The sequence below is a fragment of the Magnolia sinica genome, chromosome 3 (genome assembly GCF_029962835.1).
Source record: "Magnolia sinica isolate HGM2019 chromosome 3, MsV1, whole genome shotgun sequence".
NCBI classification, from domain to species: domain Eukaryota; kingdom Viridiplantae; phylum Streptophyta; class Magnoliopsida; order Magnoliales; family Magnoliaceae; genus Magnolia; species Magnolia sinica.
In genome coordinates, this window is record NC_080575.1 from 102,399,022 (window position 1) to 102,415,491 (window position 16,470).

At 42.2% G+C, this 16,470-nt stretch overlaps 1 protein-coding gene across 1 annotated transcript; it reads left to right on the top strand.

Annotated features, from left to right (window-relative positions):
* The first annotated feature begins 7,639 nt into the window (after positions 1–7,639).
* LOC131240466 (F-box protein PP2-B10-like) lies at positions 7,640–15,944 on the top strand. Its single transcript, XM_058238714.1, has 3 exons — positions 7,640–8,029; positions 12,256–12,374; positions 15,127–15,944. The coding sequence occupies exons 1-3, from the start codon at positions 7,655–7,657 to the stop codon at positions 15,596–15,598; spliced, it is 966 nt and encodes a 321-aa protein (XP_058094697.1). The 5' UTR covers positions 7,640–7,654; the 3' UTR covers positions 15,599–15,944.
* The last annotated feature ends 526 nt before the right edge of the window (positions 15,945–16,470 follow it).

Below are 16,470 nucleotides of genomic sequence, written 5' to 3' on the forward strand. Positions count from 1 at the left end.
CGGATTCATCGAACGCATCAAATGTGCAAGACTAATTCGACCACTAAATATGAATTATTACCGATTGCCTAGACTACGTAGTAGTCCCAATCATACTCCAAGTAATAGCACTCCCATATAGTAGTCATAACAGGATTTAACAACCAACTCATGCATTTCAATCATTTAAGCATTCTATAAACACATAGTGAGCATGACATCACACATGTACATTTCATACAGAAATCATTAAGCCTAATGTAAATTACATGGAGAAATCTATTCGAATCACTAAGGTAATTGAGGATCTCATCCCAACACCTTTAATAAATACATTTCATCGAACAATTACTCATTCAGGCATTTTATTAAACACCTAGACTACACATTACAACATACATGTAATATATTAGTTATAACTTATATTATGGCGGATCCTTTCACAAAAGAGTTGTCACACATACAATGATAATGTATTTTTGATTAACAAGCATGACAAGCACAAATCATAATTTCATATTCATTCAGACATTTCAACAAATGCATGGAATGCATTATATTCTACATAATTCATATAGATGTGTAAGACGCTGAAAACGTCGTATTTAGGCGTATGTGATAGCAAGCAAGTCAGTCATAAACCATTACTGACATTGAAAGCCTTGAAAACCATAACCTAAACATTTATAGTCCACACCTTTCGCCGGTAAACCCGTACCGATCGAGCTCGGTTTGAATACTATGTCTTTGTCTACGGCACAACGGCTACCTGAATCACGAAATAGGTTAGTTATTTCATCGATTCATCTACTTGGATACCTAAAACAGATTAGGGTTAGTATTTCTTACCAAAATCGAAGTTGGATTCGACGGTGTAGTTAGATGTAGATGCGATTCAACACGTGGAGTAGCAGGAAGGAACTACGGCAGCAAACTCTAAGGACCTCCCTTCGATCTCTACTCCTTTCTCCCCTTTTCTCTCTTCTCTCTCCTAGGGTTTGGAGAAAATCGTATGGAATAGAAATGAGGTGGGTTTAGGCCCTCATATAGGCCCAGAACTGATGGTAATGGCCCCAAGGCCATGGTATACTTACGTTATAGCCAAAAGTCAATTGTTTCGGGCCAACGGAGCTCATTTGGAGGCCCATTTCATGCATACGGTCTGGAAAAAATTTCTTGACATTGGATCTAGGCTAGGTTAAGATTTCGATCCGATTGGATTTATGGATCGACCGCGGAGGACCTGCTTCAGTTCAACGGTCACCGTTACTCGATCAGGGTCACAAGTACACTGATATGTGTTGAAAATTTTTCCTGATCCGAGGGTGTAGTTGGTCAGAATCTGACGGTCTGAAACCTTAAGTTTGGCCTGCAAGTGAACGGCCCAAATCACTTAAGTTTAAGTTCATTCTCGAAAGATATTCGCGTTTCTCACACACTTCGCTCCGGGCTCAAGTTGTGCATTTTGAGATATTATTTGGACTTGATTTCTGAGATGATTGTCAAGGCCAGTAAGGTAGTCATAACCGTATAATTTCACGGTAATCGGACTTTCGACGCGCGGTCCAGGTCCGATACAAAGTTTCAATGTGCTCCCGAGAGCAACTGGGTTTTGAGATTGATCCTAGATTTCTAGGTAATGTTAGGTTAGCGATTCTAATGGTTTTGGGTCTTGCAGTTAGTATAGAAAGTGGTTCGACCCAAATCCATCAATTATTTAGTTGAGTACTTGACTAAATTCTGCCTTAATTACAATAGAATAAGGTCCTAGGGTAGGAGAAACTGATCTTTCCAAATAACCTATTCATTTTGTGAGATTCCATAAAGTTAATAGTCAAAAGCCTATTTTATTTATGTATTTACCATTTACAAAAAGTTTTAGTTTAAGTATTGTTCTTCATCATTTAAACTTTAGGATTAGTGTTTAATGTGAAAGTATTTAGAAAAATTTGAAGAACAAGGTGGTGAAAGGTAAGATTTTTGAAGGAAATGGGTTGAAAATGGGATTCGAGACTTTGGGATTGAATTCTGAGAAGTTAATAAGGTGTTATGATCGACCCATTGCCTAAGGACGTCTATCTCCAAGTTGACAAAAATCCGGGATGTTAACTTGAATAGTTTGGGAAATGGGATGGACGACGTGGATTGAATTCATACATCAAGGTGGGGCCTGCATGAGCAGCCCACCCAAAAAGGCTTGTTGTTAGTACACCACACCATCAGTTCAAGCTTCACTGTGCAGCCATGTCCAGCGTCCCTGAACGCTGGGCGGTTTGGGTAACACATATATAGGGTGGGTCCCACGTGTGGGGACCACGGCTAATGGGTCCCACGTGGAAGTGGCCCACTTGATTGGATCAACCTGATACTTGTGTTTTCCCATCACTAAAGGATAGGGCCCACATGGCTTAAGACGGTTAGATAAGACATACATCAAGGTGGGGTACATCCGGGTGGGCCACACGGCCACATCATCACATAAAAATGAAAAGGAAAGGAAGAGAGAGAGAGAAAGGGACACGTGCGATGGAGGGACCCCGACACTATGGGCCCTCCCTTCTATGCATTCAATCATACATCAAGTGGGTCCCAATATATGTGGGCCCACCAAATCAAAAATCAACGGTGGAGATTCCTTCTCCACCAAAATGGAAGATCTAGATGACCTCTTTCAAACTTAGAAAGTAAACATCGTGATGGGGTCCATGGAAATTGGCCCCATCATGGAATGATCATGTGAATCATAGCGGGCCATTGGCCGCATCTAAGGTCCAAAGTGAGATCCATACCATCAATCGATAAGCCTCACTTGGCCCATCATAAAAATATAAAATCTAGGCCTATAGAAGCACCCAATATTTAATCTTCTTGGTCCGATAGAATGTCGAGCTCTTTGTGTCTCACTTTGATGGAAGGTGATGAGAGATGAAGGGCTAGGATGATAGATTTTGTGATAGGGAGTGGGCCACACAACACACTTTTCTCTTTTAGAATTGCTTGGACGTCCACTCTTCTTTTGGTCTTTGTTGCTTGGAAAATGTGAAGAGAACGAGAGAGAGAATGTGTGGTTTTAAGGGAGAGGTGATGGATGTGAGTTGATAGGTGTACTTCACATGTATGGGCGTGTAAGAGAGAGTTGACTTTGAGGTTGTTCTTGTACTTGACATAAGGTGATTGATTGATTGATTGGTTGGTTGATTGATGAGACATGATGTAGAGATTTTCTTGGGATTTGCAACGCGCGGTGTTTTCCTCGAACTGAACGCGGGCTCACATCTCCTGGCCTGGGTATCGCCTCGGCACGTAATACGCGGCGTCGAAACCACGGTGACGGTGCAGTCACAATGGTACAAGTCTCGGGTCAAGCCGACTCAAATCTACGGGATACGACTTAGGATCGCGCGTAAACGTCGATTATAGGTCGCGGGTTGCCAGAATTCGTCGGGAAGGATCGCGAGAATCGACGAAACAGTACGGATTAAGATACAGGCCTTACACAAAAGGACACGTAGAGGAGTTATATAAAAATCAGGTTTGTCCATATGTAAGTTTCTATCATGGACAGTTTATATATAAAAAATTAATACTATTAAATAATCCTATCCATCAAATCTGTCGATACTAAATTAACGGTGGATAAGAAGAAAACGTAAGTCAAGTATGCAGTGGGAATCCCATAAATTAACATCGAGATGTATAGAACGAAACCTCAGGGCAGATGTTGGGGAGAGAGAAACGGGGTGACGTTGCATAAGAGATCTCATAATGAGATTAGACCTGTATGTTATTTAATGCATGGATTCGGGATGCGGATTACGTCCTACCCCCGCTCGTCTCTAGCCCCGAACGGGCAAATCTGCGGGTGGACCCATCGAGATGCATCCGTTTATCCAAGCCGTCCATCCCTTTTCTGTTATCATTTTAAGGCATAAATGCAAAAACGAGGCACATTCAACGCTTAAGTGGACCACACCAAAGATTACTCTTGTGTTTAATGCAACTGTCATTTAATGCGTTGTGCCTTTAATGCAACCGAGCTTATTATTTCGCGTGGTCAACTTAATCGTAGGATCTGCCTCATTTTGTATTCATGCCTTAAAATTATAAGAGAAAAGGGATGGACGGCTTGGATAAACAGATACATAACGGTGGGCCCACCCACAGAACTGCCCATTCGGGGTGGACACGGGTGGGGGTAGGACGCAATCCGCGTCCATGGGTTTGGAGGCCATTGAGACAAGTACCCTCGTGATGAAGATTTCTTTGCATTAATGGCCTGAGTAGACCCTCTCTGCTTACTTCGCTCCTTCGTTACACGTGCGACATCTGAGCTGCTCATCTGTTCTCCGCCACTCTTTGCATGCCACGTGCAGCAACCATGATCGTTCAATGGTTGAACTATCTCCTGTCTCACTCCCATTTTTTAACCCACACGAGTACACAGAGACAGTTTCCCGTCTGCTTCTCCGCGATCGGTTCTTCCATTTCACACCCAAGTTAATCGAACGATTGAAAGCAAAAGCTTCTTCTATACTGCTACAAAGGTAAATAGCTGGAACCCGTCTCAAAACCCATTTCAAATACAGACGGTCCGAATCGGATCGGATTCCGGATCGGGTCGGGTCGGATCAGGTCCAACCTGAACTCGACCCGAAAAGATTTCGGATTTAGATGGAGCTACCCGATTCGCACCGATTCAGACCGTCGGTTCGGTTCGAATCAGGTTTGATCAGGTCTGATTGGGTCGGATCCATCGGATCGAATCTGAAATGCTCAACTTTAAGCTCAAGTGGTAGACCGAGTGAAAGATACCTCGTTTCAACATTGAGGTCTTGGCATCGATCCCTAGTGCGGGTGGCTAACAGTGAAGTGTGAACTGACAATGGGTGTACTAACAAGCTAACAAAAAAAAAAAATATGGTGAAGTTAGTTGAGCCACAACTCTCATATGTTAGTACCCTTATCTCACATGTGCCACACATGCTGACCGACAAGCTTGTTTAAAACAAAGTACGTTAGCGTGAATGTTATCTGCCTGTGCTACGTGTGCACCAGCATGCGTTGTTACGAGCCAAAAGTCGATGCTCTGAGAGGAAACATGTCATCGAAACTTCAGTAACTACAAAGTAACGGATCATGTCTGGTAGCCCACCATCCTCGCTCGAGGGTATTCCCGTTGTTTGGAAACCAACGGCACCCTTCCCAAAAACGGCTATTGTACGGTTCTCGGTCGAGGGCATGCACATTCTACTCGGGCATTCGCAATTGAGCTCGTAACAATGGGGCTGATCATTGAAATCGGATTGCGTATTAAGTTACTCAGCACGCTTTTAACGTACTGAGTAAGCCCACCGTGAATGTATGGTTTATCCATGCCCTTTATCCATTTTTCCATATCATTTTAGGAGTGAGCCCAAAATTAAAGTATATCTAAAGTCAAAGTGGACCACACCACAGGACATAGTTGAAATAATAATTGCCACAGTTAAAACCTTGCTAGGGTCTACAGTAATGTTTATTTGTCATCCAACATGTTAATAAGATCATAAGAACACGAATGAAGGAAAAAAACAAAGATTAACTTGATTGAAAGCTTCTAATACCCTTAAGAAATTTTCAACCTTAGACATTGAATTCACACGGTTTCCTATGGTGTGGTTCACTTGAGCTTTTGATATGCTTCATTTCTTAGATCAAGCCCTAAATTTATCTGGTAAGATGACAGATCGAATGATAAAATAAATGAATCACCATGGACCCCACAGAGTATACTCAATACGCTCACGGAACAAAGTTTAGTCAGTACTCAATATGCTTCCCTAGGCCTGAGTGCATGTGTACATATATGTTATATCCGTGCCATCAATTTATTTTTCCAGTTCATGCTAGTGGTTGAGCTCAAATTTAAAACATGTCCAAAGCTCAAGCAGACCACACGTGAAATAGTGGGAATAATGATTTCTGCCTTTGAAACCTTGCTAAGGCCTACAACAACTCTTATTTGTGGTCCAACCAATTAATTGGATTACACAAATACAAATATCAGCTTGATTCAAAACTCATGTCGGTGATGTGATCCACTTGAGCTCTGGACATTCTTCAAATTTTTTTTTTCGCTTAAGTTCTAAAATTATCTAATAAAATAGATGGATTAAGCGGATAAAATACAGAGTTTACTCAGTAGGCAATTGGCTTCCTTCCTTGTCACTCGTAGATTTACTGCCCCGGATACAAGGGTTAGGATCGCTGCATCGGACTTGGATTCGGCAGCGACCCTTGACAGTGAGGTATTGGCGCTAGTCAGTGGACCTTACCATAACATATGTGTTTAATTCACACCGTCTATTCATTTTCCAGCTCATTTTAAGTCATGAGGTCAAAAGTTAGCAGATCAAAATATCAGGTGCACGACCACAGGAAACAGTGATGATTAACCCCAATCACCACTGTTTCCTATAACATGGTCTACCTGAGATTCGTATCTATCTATTTTTTAGATGATGCACTGAAATATATTGGAAATGGATGGACGGCTGGATAAAACATAAATCATGGTGGGCAACGGAGATTTCCAACACCGATCAGTAAGAACGTCGGTTTGGGAGAGGTCGCTGTTGAATCCGAGTCGGTTTGAAAGTGATTAGGTACTCACACGGGTTGCTTCAATCGAATCTTGCCACGTCAAGGCGTTACCGTGATGGATGGCCCCAATCTGCTCCCGTGGGATCTCAGGTGACGTGGCAATAATCCAAACGCTTAGAATATCTTTGAATATAAACATCTGATTAACCTTTATTTTATGGACCATTCATCGAAAGTTTAAGATATTTAAATCTTTAATTTTCTCGACCAAGCCATCAACAGCTGTGCAAATCGTCAGATCAACGGTTAGGATGACGGAATATACCCCGGATCAAACAGCTAGTGTCCCGACGTGTACTGTAAAACTAGGTAGGGGATATGTTGTAGCATATCGAAACGGATTGGCTACTCCCCCTGACACCAGCTCCGTGGCTGGTGGTCGGTGTTCTGTGGGGCCCACCATGATGTATGTGTTTCATCCATTCCGTTCATCCATTTTTACAGATCATTTTATGGCTTGATCCCAAAAATGAGAGGTATATAAATCTCAGTGGACCACACCCCATGAAAACAATAGTAATTGGATATTCACCATTAAAATCCTCCTAAGGCCCACTGTACTGTTTCTTTGACATCCAATCTGTTGATTAGGTCATACAGGCCCAGATGAAGACAAAAAACAAAGATCAGCTTGATCCAAAACTTTTATGGCCCCCAAAATATTTTTAATGGTTGACCCCTCAATCAACACTGTTTCCAGTAATGTGGTCCACTTGAGATTTGGATATACCTAAATTTTTGGACTCATACCATAAAATGATATCTAAAAATAGATGGATGGCATGGATGAAACACATATATCATGGAGGGGCCCACATAGCACCCACCACCAGCCATTGGCTGGTGTCAGGGGGAGTAGCCAATCCGTTTCCGTTTGTGTGATACCGTGTTTCAACTTGTTTCGACAGCTGCGAGGGCATTTCAGTAAAAATAGGGCTGTTGGAAGTGTATTCGCACAGCAGCGAGGGCATTTCCGTAATTCTAACCTTACCCTTAGGCCACAAATAGGGCTCTTGGAACAACGTTTCCTTCCATGCGAAGGATTTCGCTCTGGTCTGCATCAGGATTTCGTTTTATCTTCTGTATGTTCTCGCGTCCCTTCTCTCACCCGTCAGATTCCAGTAGTACAAAGGTGGAGATGGACGATCCGGATCGTCTCTTCGGTAGGTTGCCCGAAGGTTGCATTTCTCACATCCTCTCCTACACAACTCCTCGTGATGCGTGTAGATCGTCAACCCTCTCTCATACCTTCAAATCCGCGTCGGAATCTGACACCGTCTGGGAGAAATTCTTGCCGTCGGATTGCTCGGAGATCCTCTCAAAATCTGTCAATCCTGTCGAGTTCTCGTCGAAGAAGGAGCTCTATTTCCGTCTGTGCGATCCGATTCTCATCGACGGTGGAAAAATGGTAAATTCCTTGATTCTCGAGGTCCTTTTTTCTTCCACTTCTTGGCTAAAAAGCTCTCATTTGGAATCAATAGAAGTCCCTTTTTTTGTGCCATAGGCTTTATAAATAGAAAAGACGATGATATCCATCCTTCAGAGACCATGGATTCATCAGCCCTTTATACTTTTTTAGAAATGTCAAGGGTATTTTTGTCATTTTACCGCCCGTTGATTCTTCGCCGATTGATACCCTGGTCACCCAGCAGGTGCTTTCGCTGGAATTTTAGATGTCAACGGTCTAAAGTATTTTCAATTTGGTGGTGTTCCATCCACCGTACATGTGGCATGCAAGGCAATCCGAGCCCTCCAAATTGCGGTTCCATTTTGGATGGAGGATATACTGGAATTTACAGTGATTGAATGACCTCAGCCGTCTGATCTTATTTGTTGAATTTGGACGTCTGGATATTTTATATTTAGACGTCCATTGATTCCCCATTCAGTCTGTGATTTTCGTTCTGTGCTACATCCTTGGATTTGGACGGTCTGGATTGACATGCATTCAGGCACGTGTATGGCAGATGTGATGCCATGACGGTAATATTTTAATCTTGATTTTTTTTTTTGAAGTCTTTCGTAATTGGTATGCTTCAGTCCAGATATGGACATTCGACCAGTGGGACCCACCATTTGGTGGCCCACGTGAAATCGCTAATATGCTATGTGCGTTTCACACCATTTCTTAAATGGTGGTGACTCATCCACTGGACCTCTGGCTCGCATGCAAGTCAATCCAAACCGGTGAAATAGTGGCCCCTCAGAAATGAAACTGATTGGGAGAGATCTCAACCTTCCCAAACAGGCCTTTGAAATTAAATGGACGCTAGGGATCATTTGGCAAGGGCAGTTTTTGTGATATGCTTCTTTGACAATAGAGCCTGCAACTCGGATGGTCTGGATTGATGTAAATATAGCCATTTTGCAACTTTGATGGTCTGGATTGATGTAAATGTAGCCATTTTGGACAGATGAGACCATTACATTACTAACCATCAACTGATCTCCACCAAGTGGATGGTTGGGATCATCTGAGAATGGTGATCTTGAGGACATGTCCCATCTACGGTGATATCATGATTTAGACAATCTGGAATTATGTACAATGCCATATGCAAGGACTGTGGATTAGTCACCACCTCGAGGAAGGCTCAAAAACACATGCAGCCTTTTGAATGCTGAAAAGCACATACAGCAATTGAGCCCCGTAACCTTTACCCTATTTGTTTTTTTTTCCCCCCTTCCATTGGCAGGCCAACCCACCGTGCGATTGCTTGGGCCATGGCTTGTCTGAGATGGCCCAACTAGATGAACAGTCTGGATATCTGATGGATATTTTTTTCACTGTAAACACTCGCAATTTTGCATGCCGGATTTTCCATCAGCTTGCTGATTCTTTTCCTTTTTCCCACTTAACTTTTAATATGCCATCAAACTTCCAAATATGAAAATAAACAACATATTTGGGTAAAACTCCATCATGGTAGGATTGGGCTCATTCATTCAAATTGAGTAGTATCCTAATGCACTGCGACTCTATAAATTCCTACTCAATTATGAGCCAATTCACCATCTTCTTTTGCCCACCACTCCATTTATCAATATCTTTCAAGATTTTATTTAAGGGTGTGTTGGTCTCACCAAGTGTTGTGAAATTTCATGACATTTCATCATTAATCAGTCTAACTTGGTGCAAAATATTATGAAATTTAATGATATCAGGAGAAATTAAATGCACCTTTTTTTAAAAAACACCCTACACACACACACCCCTGCGCTCACGCCATAGTTGGATTTCACCACCTATGGGAACTCGAAACCAAGACCTGGTGTTGAAACATCTAAAAGTCTACCACAGAGGCAAGGACTTTCAATTTAATGATATCTGAAGAAATTAAATGCACCCTCAATCATAATGTGCCGTAAAGGCTGTTACGTAAAGGTAACGGTGGCAACCGTTACACGTTACAAGGTTGTAACGGCCGTAACAACCGTTATTGAAAAAAATGATCAACAATTGCCATTAACGGCACATTACATCCCCTATAAAGGCCATAATTACTTTTTTTTATAAACACGTTACGGGACAGATACATGTTTTTCATACTTTTTAATTAACATCACGGGGCATATACAAGTTTTTCAGGGGTTTTTTCAATAAATAAATAAATGAATAAAAGAGACCGTAACAGCCGTTATGAGGCCGTAATAGCTGTTATGCCCCGTATCATAAAGGTAACGGTGGTGGCCGTTATGGCCACCATTACCGTTACGGAACACCTTGCCCTCAATTCTTACTTTTGTTTCATTTTATTTAAAATGATATGATGAGTCTTCACTCTTTTTTCAATGTCAAAGACTTTCAATTTTAATTTTAGCAGTATTTTAATTAAACTGGTCAAGATTTATGAGACTAGGTTGGGTCAGTGGTTAGCTTGACTGAGTCTTGACTCATTGGTCAACCGAGCCAAAATTGTAGCTCTTGATTGCAATCTGGCAAAATGCCAAACCTAGGTTAGTGAATAACTAGTCTGAGTCTTGACTCATTGGTCAATCAGGTCGAGTTTGTGTGCTTGACTGCAATCTGGCAAAACGACAAAGCATCGTTAGAATTTGCTAAGCATGTCCTACAAAGTGGAAAACTACGAAATTCCAACCAATTTGGCCATAAATGGCGTCGCTTGAGAAACCAAGGTTTCTTGGATTGGATACCTTATTGAAGGTTCTGAGCATTGGTGCGACGCACAACCCAATGTTCAGGTTGTCCTTTGCGGTTCTTATTCTAGTAAAATCGGAAGTAGACAATTTCCTTGCAAGACCCAAAAAAATTTCCTTTCCGAAAAAAATATTGCCTTACAAAAAGGCCATGTTCATATACAAATAAACCATCGAAACCAAGGATCCTAAGATCCCATTTCATGAACAAACATTGTTGTATTAAATAAACCAATGAAGATTCTTGGCCTTGTTTTTCGTATGATTGTGACACCTTACTCGTTTGTAATGACATGGGCTTGAGTGAATCAGTTTGATGGAGTAGTGACTATCTTGCTATTTTGAGATCAAAGATACCAACAAAGCCAAATCTGTCTTGGGTATGAAGCTTAATCAATTCTGATCTGACAAACTTGCTTCAGTGGGCCAAGCCAACTGCATATATATCTGTTTGGCAAACAGATATGCTTAAATCATGTTGAAAATCAAATATATCAGTAGTCAATTGAAACCTCATCTACCATTGTTTATAGATGACTAACTCATCATGCTCATCAGAAACTGTTTAGGATGGAAATGACAAATGATGGGGGTTTTGTTATTTTTGTGGTTGGAAGGTTCGGCCTTGGATACTTCCGTTCCTGATGGGTAAAGTTAGGTTAAAGAAGGGGGCCCTTGATATAATGTTACAAGCACTATTGTAGTGTCAACCCTACTGTCTAGTTGGATTCAATTGAACTCTTGACCTTCAATACAGTGACTGTCATGGCCCAACTTCAGGCCATGAGGTTTTGGTGAATAAGCTAGTAGAGAACCTTTTATCTGGCATGTGGTATTTCAATCCAAGTACAATAATAATTTGAAGTATTATCATCATTATTTGAGTCCAATTATGAAATGTCGTTATTGTTGTTTCTACTCCTATTGTTCTTGGCGTTGTTATATAAGCTAGGGTTGCGGCATGTACGACGCATGTAGAGAGAGTAGGGGAGAGGAAAAAAAAAAACAGGGCAACTCATCCCCTCTTGTTCTGGTTTGTTGTGGCCCACTCGAGTTTTAGATCTGCTTTGTTTTTGGTCTAGTGTCCTAAAATGAGTGGGTGCAACAATTGTATGGAGCCTTTGTCGTGCATTCTCCCCAATGCGACGTCATTTGTGTGAGCTACACGCAAAGAGAAGAAGTTTGAGAGTGGGCTACTGCATGAAAAAATGCCATCGGTTGAAGGGCCAGACATATTCCCTTTCCATTTTAACATTGGATGTTTATGCCTTTATGCCCCTCCCTTGGATTGATTGCATGGGTAATATTGGCAAAATTGGCCAAACACTACTCACGAATATAAATATAAAAATTATACACACACACACACACACATATACATATATATAGTGATGAATTTATGAATAGCATGGAATGATTGCACTGCATGAAATTATGAACCTCCATTGAATACTTTCTTCTCTCTCCCTCTGGCAGAGCTTTTCAATTGAGAAAACGACTGGTAAGAAGTGTTTTATGTTGTCTGCAAGGGAGCTTTCGATTGTATGGGGAGATACTCCAAGTTACTGGAAGTGGACGAATCATCCCCAATCCAGGTTAGTCCTTTCTATCCTTTCTACATCTCATTCTTCCTCATGGGACTGCTAATGAGATAGAGAATTTGAACTTTCAGTGGTGTGAAAACCAGAGCAGATCGTCCAGTGTAGTTCAACAGTAACCAGAGCCATTTCCAGTTCAGTTCAATTCAAACCATTCTAGAACTCAGAAACCACTTAAACCAGGCTGAAGATCATGAACCAACAGTTGAGCTATTTGGATTGAACAGGGACTGAACTGGCAGCTTCCCCGGTTTGGTTTTTACTTTTTCTGAGTTCCCTATCTTTTTTCTTTATAATAATAACAGAATACCATTAATAACTATGTCTTTATGGGAATGGTGACTGCTGTTACATAGAGCTTTGCCTAAGCCCACGCAGGTATGCACATGTTCACACCATACAAGTGCCAGCATGGCACGATAGGTCCAAGATCCAATCCATCCGTCAGAACAGCACCACTATATTGATGCCCTAGTGCAAAAATCAGGTTGATCCACTGCTCAGGTGGGCTGCAGTTTGCATAACATCCACCTGTTGCTAATATTGGGGCCTGCATGCGAATTGGACCAGATTTCATTTTATGGGGAAAATGTAGAAGGCAGACCAACCTGATGGATGGATTAGATCCCGCACCTATGTGCCATGCTGGCACGCGTGGCATGTGTATGAGCTTTATTTATTGCACACGCTTGTGTGCCCGGCAAAGCTCCTGTTACATACTACTGATAATAATATGTATGGTATGGGACTGCTAAAATGCCTGCACCTTCAGGGACAGTCCTTAGGGGGCGTTTGGCGCATGGGATTGGAAGGGATTTGGTGGGATGGGATTACAAAAAAAATAATGATGATGGTACGTCAGGGATTGTCTTGAATCCCATGAGGGTTGGCTTGATAGGTGGAACGTTTGGATGGCTTCTTGGCAGAAAATACAACCTGCGGAATGAAGGTGATGTCCTGTTTGGGTGTTGGTGTAACCACATGGGTTATGTAAGGATCCCCCTCCAAACGTTGTTTGGATAACGAAGAGGGCCTGGTTTGAATCAGTACACAAATCCACCGAAAGGAGTGTTTGGGTCGTGGGGTACAGGCGATGGAGTGTCATGGGCTACAGATGATGGACCATTCAACCAGTTTTTAGTCCGTAGCCTCAGAGCAATTCTAGGGTTTCCATGCATCAATCCGTAAAGATGTAATGAGAAAGACACAAGAGCCTGCAGGCCTGAGACGAGGGACTTGCAGGGTCGGCTGTGGGATTTGCTTCCATCCCATATCCAGAACTTTGCAGACCTGTGGAAGTGACCGAACGCATTGCCAAATCCAAGGCGGGATTGTGAAAATCCCTTCCCCAGGCACAGCTTCTGATATGGGTGTCCTAACCCCCGGAATTGCAACCGTCACCAAACAGCTGGCTGTTCAGATCCCAGGTTTACAAATCCCAGTCCCACCTATGCCCTTCCAATCCCATGCGCCAAATGCCCCCTTAGTGCTGTGCACAAGGCTTCTTAATGATCCATGGGACGGTCCAATCATAAGAAAAAATGGATGGTCAATATCCAGCAAATAAGCAATAGATACAGTCATCGTTTTGAAACTGAATCTGATAGGCTTTTGCCTATGATTCCAAAGAAGAACTCTGCTGGGTCGAGCTCTAACCATCCAAATTTATGGCTCATAAAAACGGATGGTTATCGCATGATGGCTGTCATTCAAATGGCCAGAATCATCCGATCAGTGTGATTTTTGCATGTGGTACTCTAGATCAATGATTGAACTGTCCAAAGTGTCATTTACAAGCTTTGGACAGAATGCTATATATAGAGAGAGAGGAATGCTCACCCGCGCACCAGTTCTCCCGAGAAACTCATGAGAACTTTTTCAAAACTCATCACACGTACTGTGGGCCCAAAATCTGAACCGTCAGCACCCCATGATTCCCCTGGGGCCCGACTTTTACCCTTATCCAAAACTTTGGTGGGCCATGGCAAGAGAGAGAGAGAGAGACAAATCAAGGGAGGAAACTGTTTCCTTTTTCCATGGCCCACCAAAGTTTTGGATCGGAGTGAAAGTCAAGCCCTGGGGATTTCATGGGGTGTTGCAACACATGGATGGTTCAGATTTTGGATCCACATTACATGTGTTGAGTTTTGAAAAAGTTCTCATGAGTGCGCAGGTGAGCATTCCCCTATAGAGAGCACATCAGTTCTCACAAGCACTCATGTGAACTTTTTTAGAACTCATATCCCCATGATATGAGCACAAAATTCAAACCGTCCATGTGATGCAACACCCCATGAAACCCTCAGGGCCCAACTTTCACCCATTCAAAACTTTGTGGGCCATGGTAAAAGGAAACAATTTCCCCCCTTGATTTGTCTCTCTTTTGCCATGGCCCACCAAAGTTTTGGACAAGAGCGAAAGTTGGGTCATGGGGGTTTCATGGGGTGCTGCATCACATGGACGGTTTGGATTTTGTGCTCATATCATGGGAGATGAGTTCTGAAAAAAAATTCACGATAACCCATGAGAATTGGTGCACAGGTGAGCATTCCTCTCTCTCTCTCTCTCTCTCTCTATATATATATATATATATAAATCAAACCATGAAGATCACAGGGATCACCAAAATCCCAGCCCTGATCATAGGAATTATTGAATTTTAACCAAAACTTTACCAAGTAGCTTGTCTTCTAGATATCCATGTCAGCTCTTAATTTAGTCAGGCATATTCATCTCTTTTCCTTTGCAGGTTTGCTGAAGTAGCTGTGCTCAACAGTGTCTGTTGGCTAGAGATCCATGGGCTGATCAACTCCCGCATGCTCTCACCCAAAACTACGTACAGTGCTCATTTCATCATGGGATACGATGTGGGTTCACATGGGCTCGAGTTCCCCCTTGCGGAAGTGTCAGTTAGATTAGGAAGTCAAGTGTCCGAACACACTGCCTCCCTTCAGTCCGAGGAGAACCGGAGCAATCGGGACCGGCTATGGAACATGCTTAATCGCCCTAACATGTGGCGCCGTACTGGGGCAGGGAATGCAAGATGCACCGCACGGGTCCCACTCCCGAGAAGCAATGGTTGGTCGGAGATTGAGCTAGGAGATTGCTACAATGATGAGGGAGATGAAGGGAAGGTTAACATGAGCTTGTTGGAGGTGAAAGGTGGTAACTGGAAGGCTGGGGTTATCATCGAAGGCATTGAGATAAGACCCAAGGTGTAAGTTCGGTGTAAATGGGCATGCCCCACCTTGTGAAATTTACCAAAACCTACTTGTTTTCTTAACTAAACGTCCACTACTTGCTTGAGAGTTCAATATTTACCCAAAATCACCTTCTTCCTAATCGCCCCATATTTTCTTTTCACCTTTTTAAGTTCCAACTTAGCCACCACGTCCCACCTGTGGAGCGTGTTTTGAACATTGAAGTTAAGAACAAGTAGATTTTGGAAAATTTTCCTTTTCTTTTCTGTTGTTCCTTTAATACATGGTCAGGGTAGGGGCTGAGGCCTTAGAGAAACATATACAAACAGGTCTTTGTAGATATGAATAAAATGGACCTTTTGCATTAGCATCTTCGGCCTTCTGTTTTTGTTAACTGTAGTTTAATTCTCTTTTGTATTTGCTATCATTAGTTGTGTTCTGAAATTTCCTATATTTGCATTAGAGCTGAATGAATGGGCCATTGTGAAAGATGGGTCAGTGTTCTTGCTGGAATGGGACTTGTTTATTGTAATCAACCCATGTAATAGACTATTAGATAGCACACAAATCAATCACTTGCCATTACTGACTTTACATTGCGCTGGGTTGACTTGGATTTGTTTATATATTGCATCTGTCGGAAACCAAGTCTCATATATTGCGCCTGTTGAAAACCGAGTCTACTCAGATTACCCCCTTTTTTTTTTTCTTTCAATCAATGTGGAGGTTGCTAGTTGGAAATCTGAGTTGTATCTACAGTCTGTCGAAAACTGAGTCAACTCGGATGAGTCATGTTGGTTTGGTGGCAACTACCTGGGGTGGCTTTCTATTCGGTACTTTTGGATGTGGGTCATGTTGTATATATTGTCTGTGGGAAACCGAGTCGGTTGTGT

Coding starts and splice junctions, on each gene's coding strand:
- LOC131240466 (XM_058238714.1), top strand. CDS start 7,655: ATGCGAAGGATTTCGCTCTGGTCTGCATCAGGATTTCGTTTTATCTTC. Junction 8,030..12,255: donor TCATCGACGGTGGAAAAATG/GTAAATTCCTTG, acceptor TCCCTCTGGCAG/AGCTTTTCAATTGAGAAAAC. Junction 12,375..15,126: donor ACGAATCATCCCCAATCCAG/GTTAGTCCTTTC, acceptor TTTCCTTTGCAG/GTTTGCTGAAGTAGCTGTGC.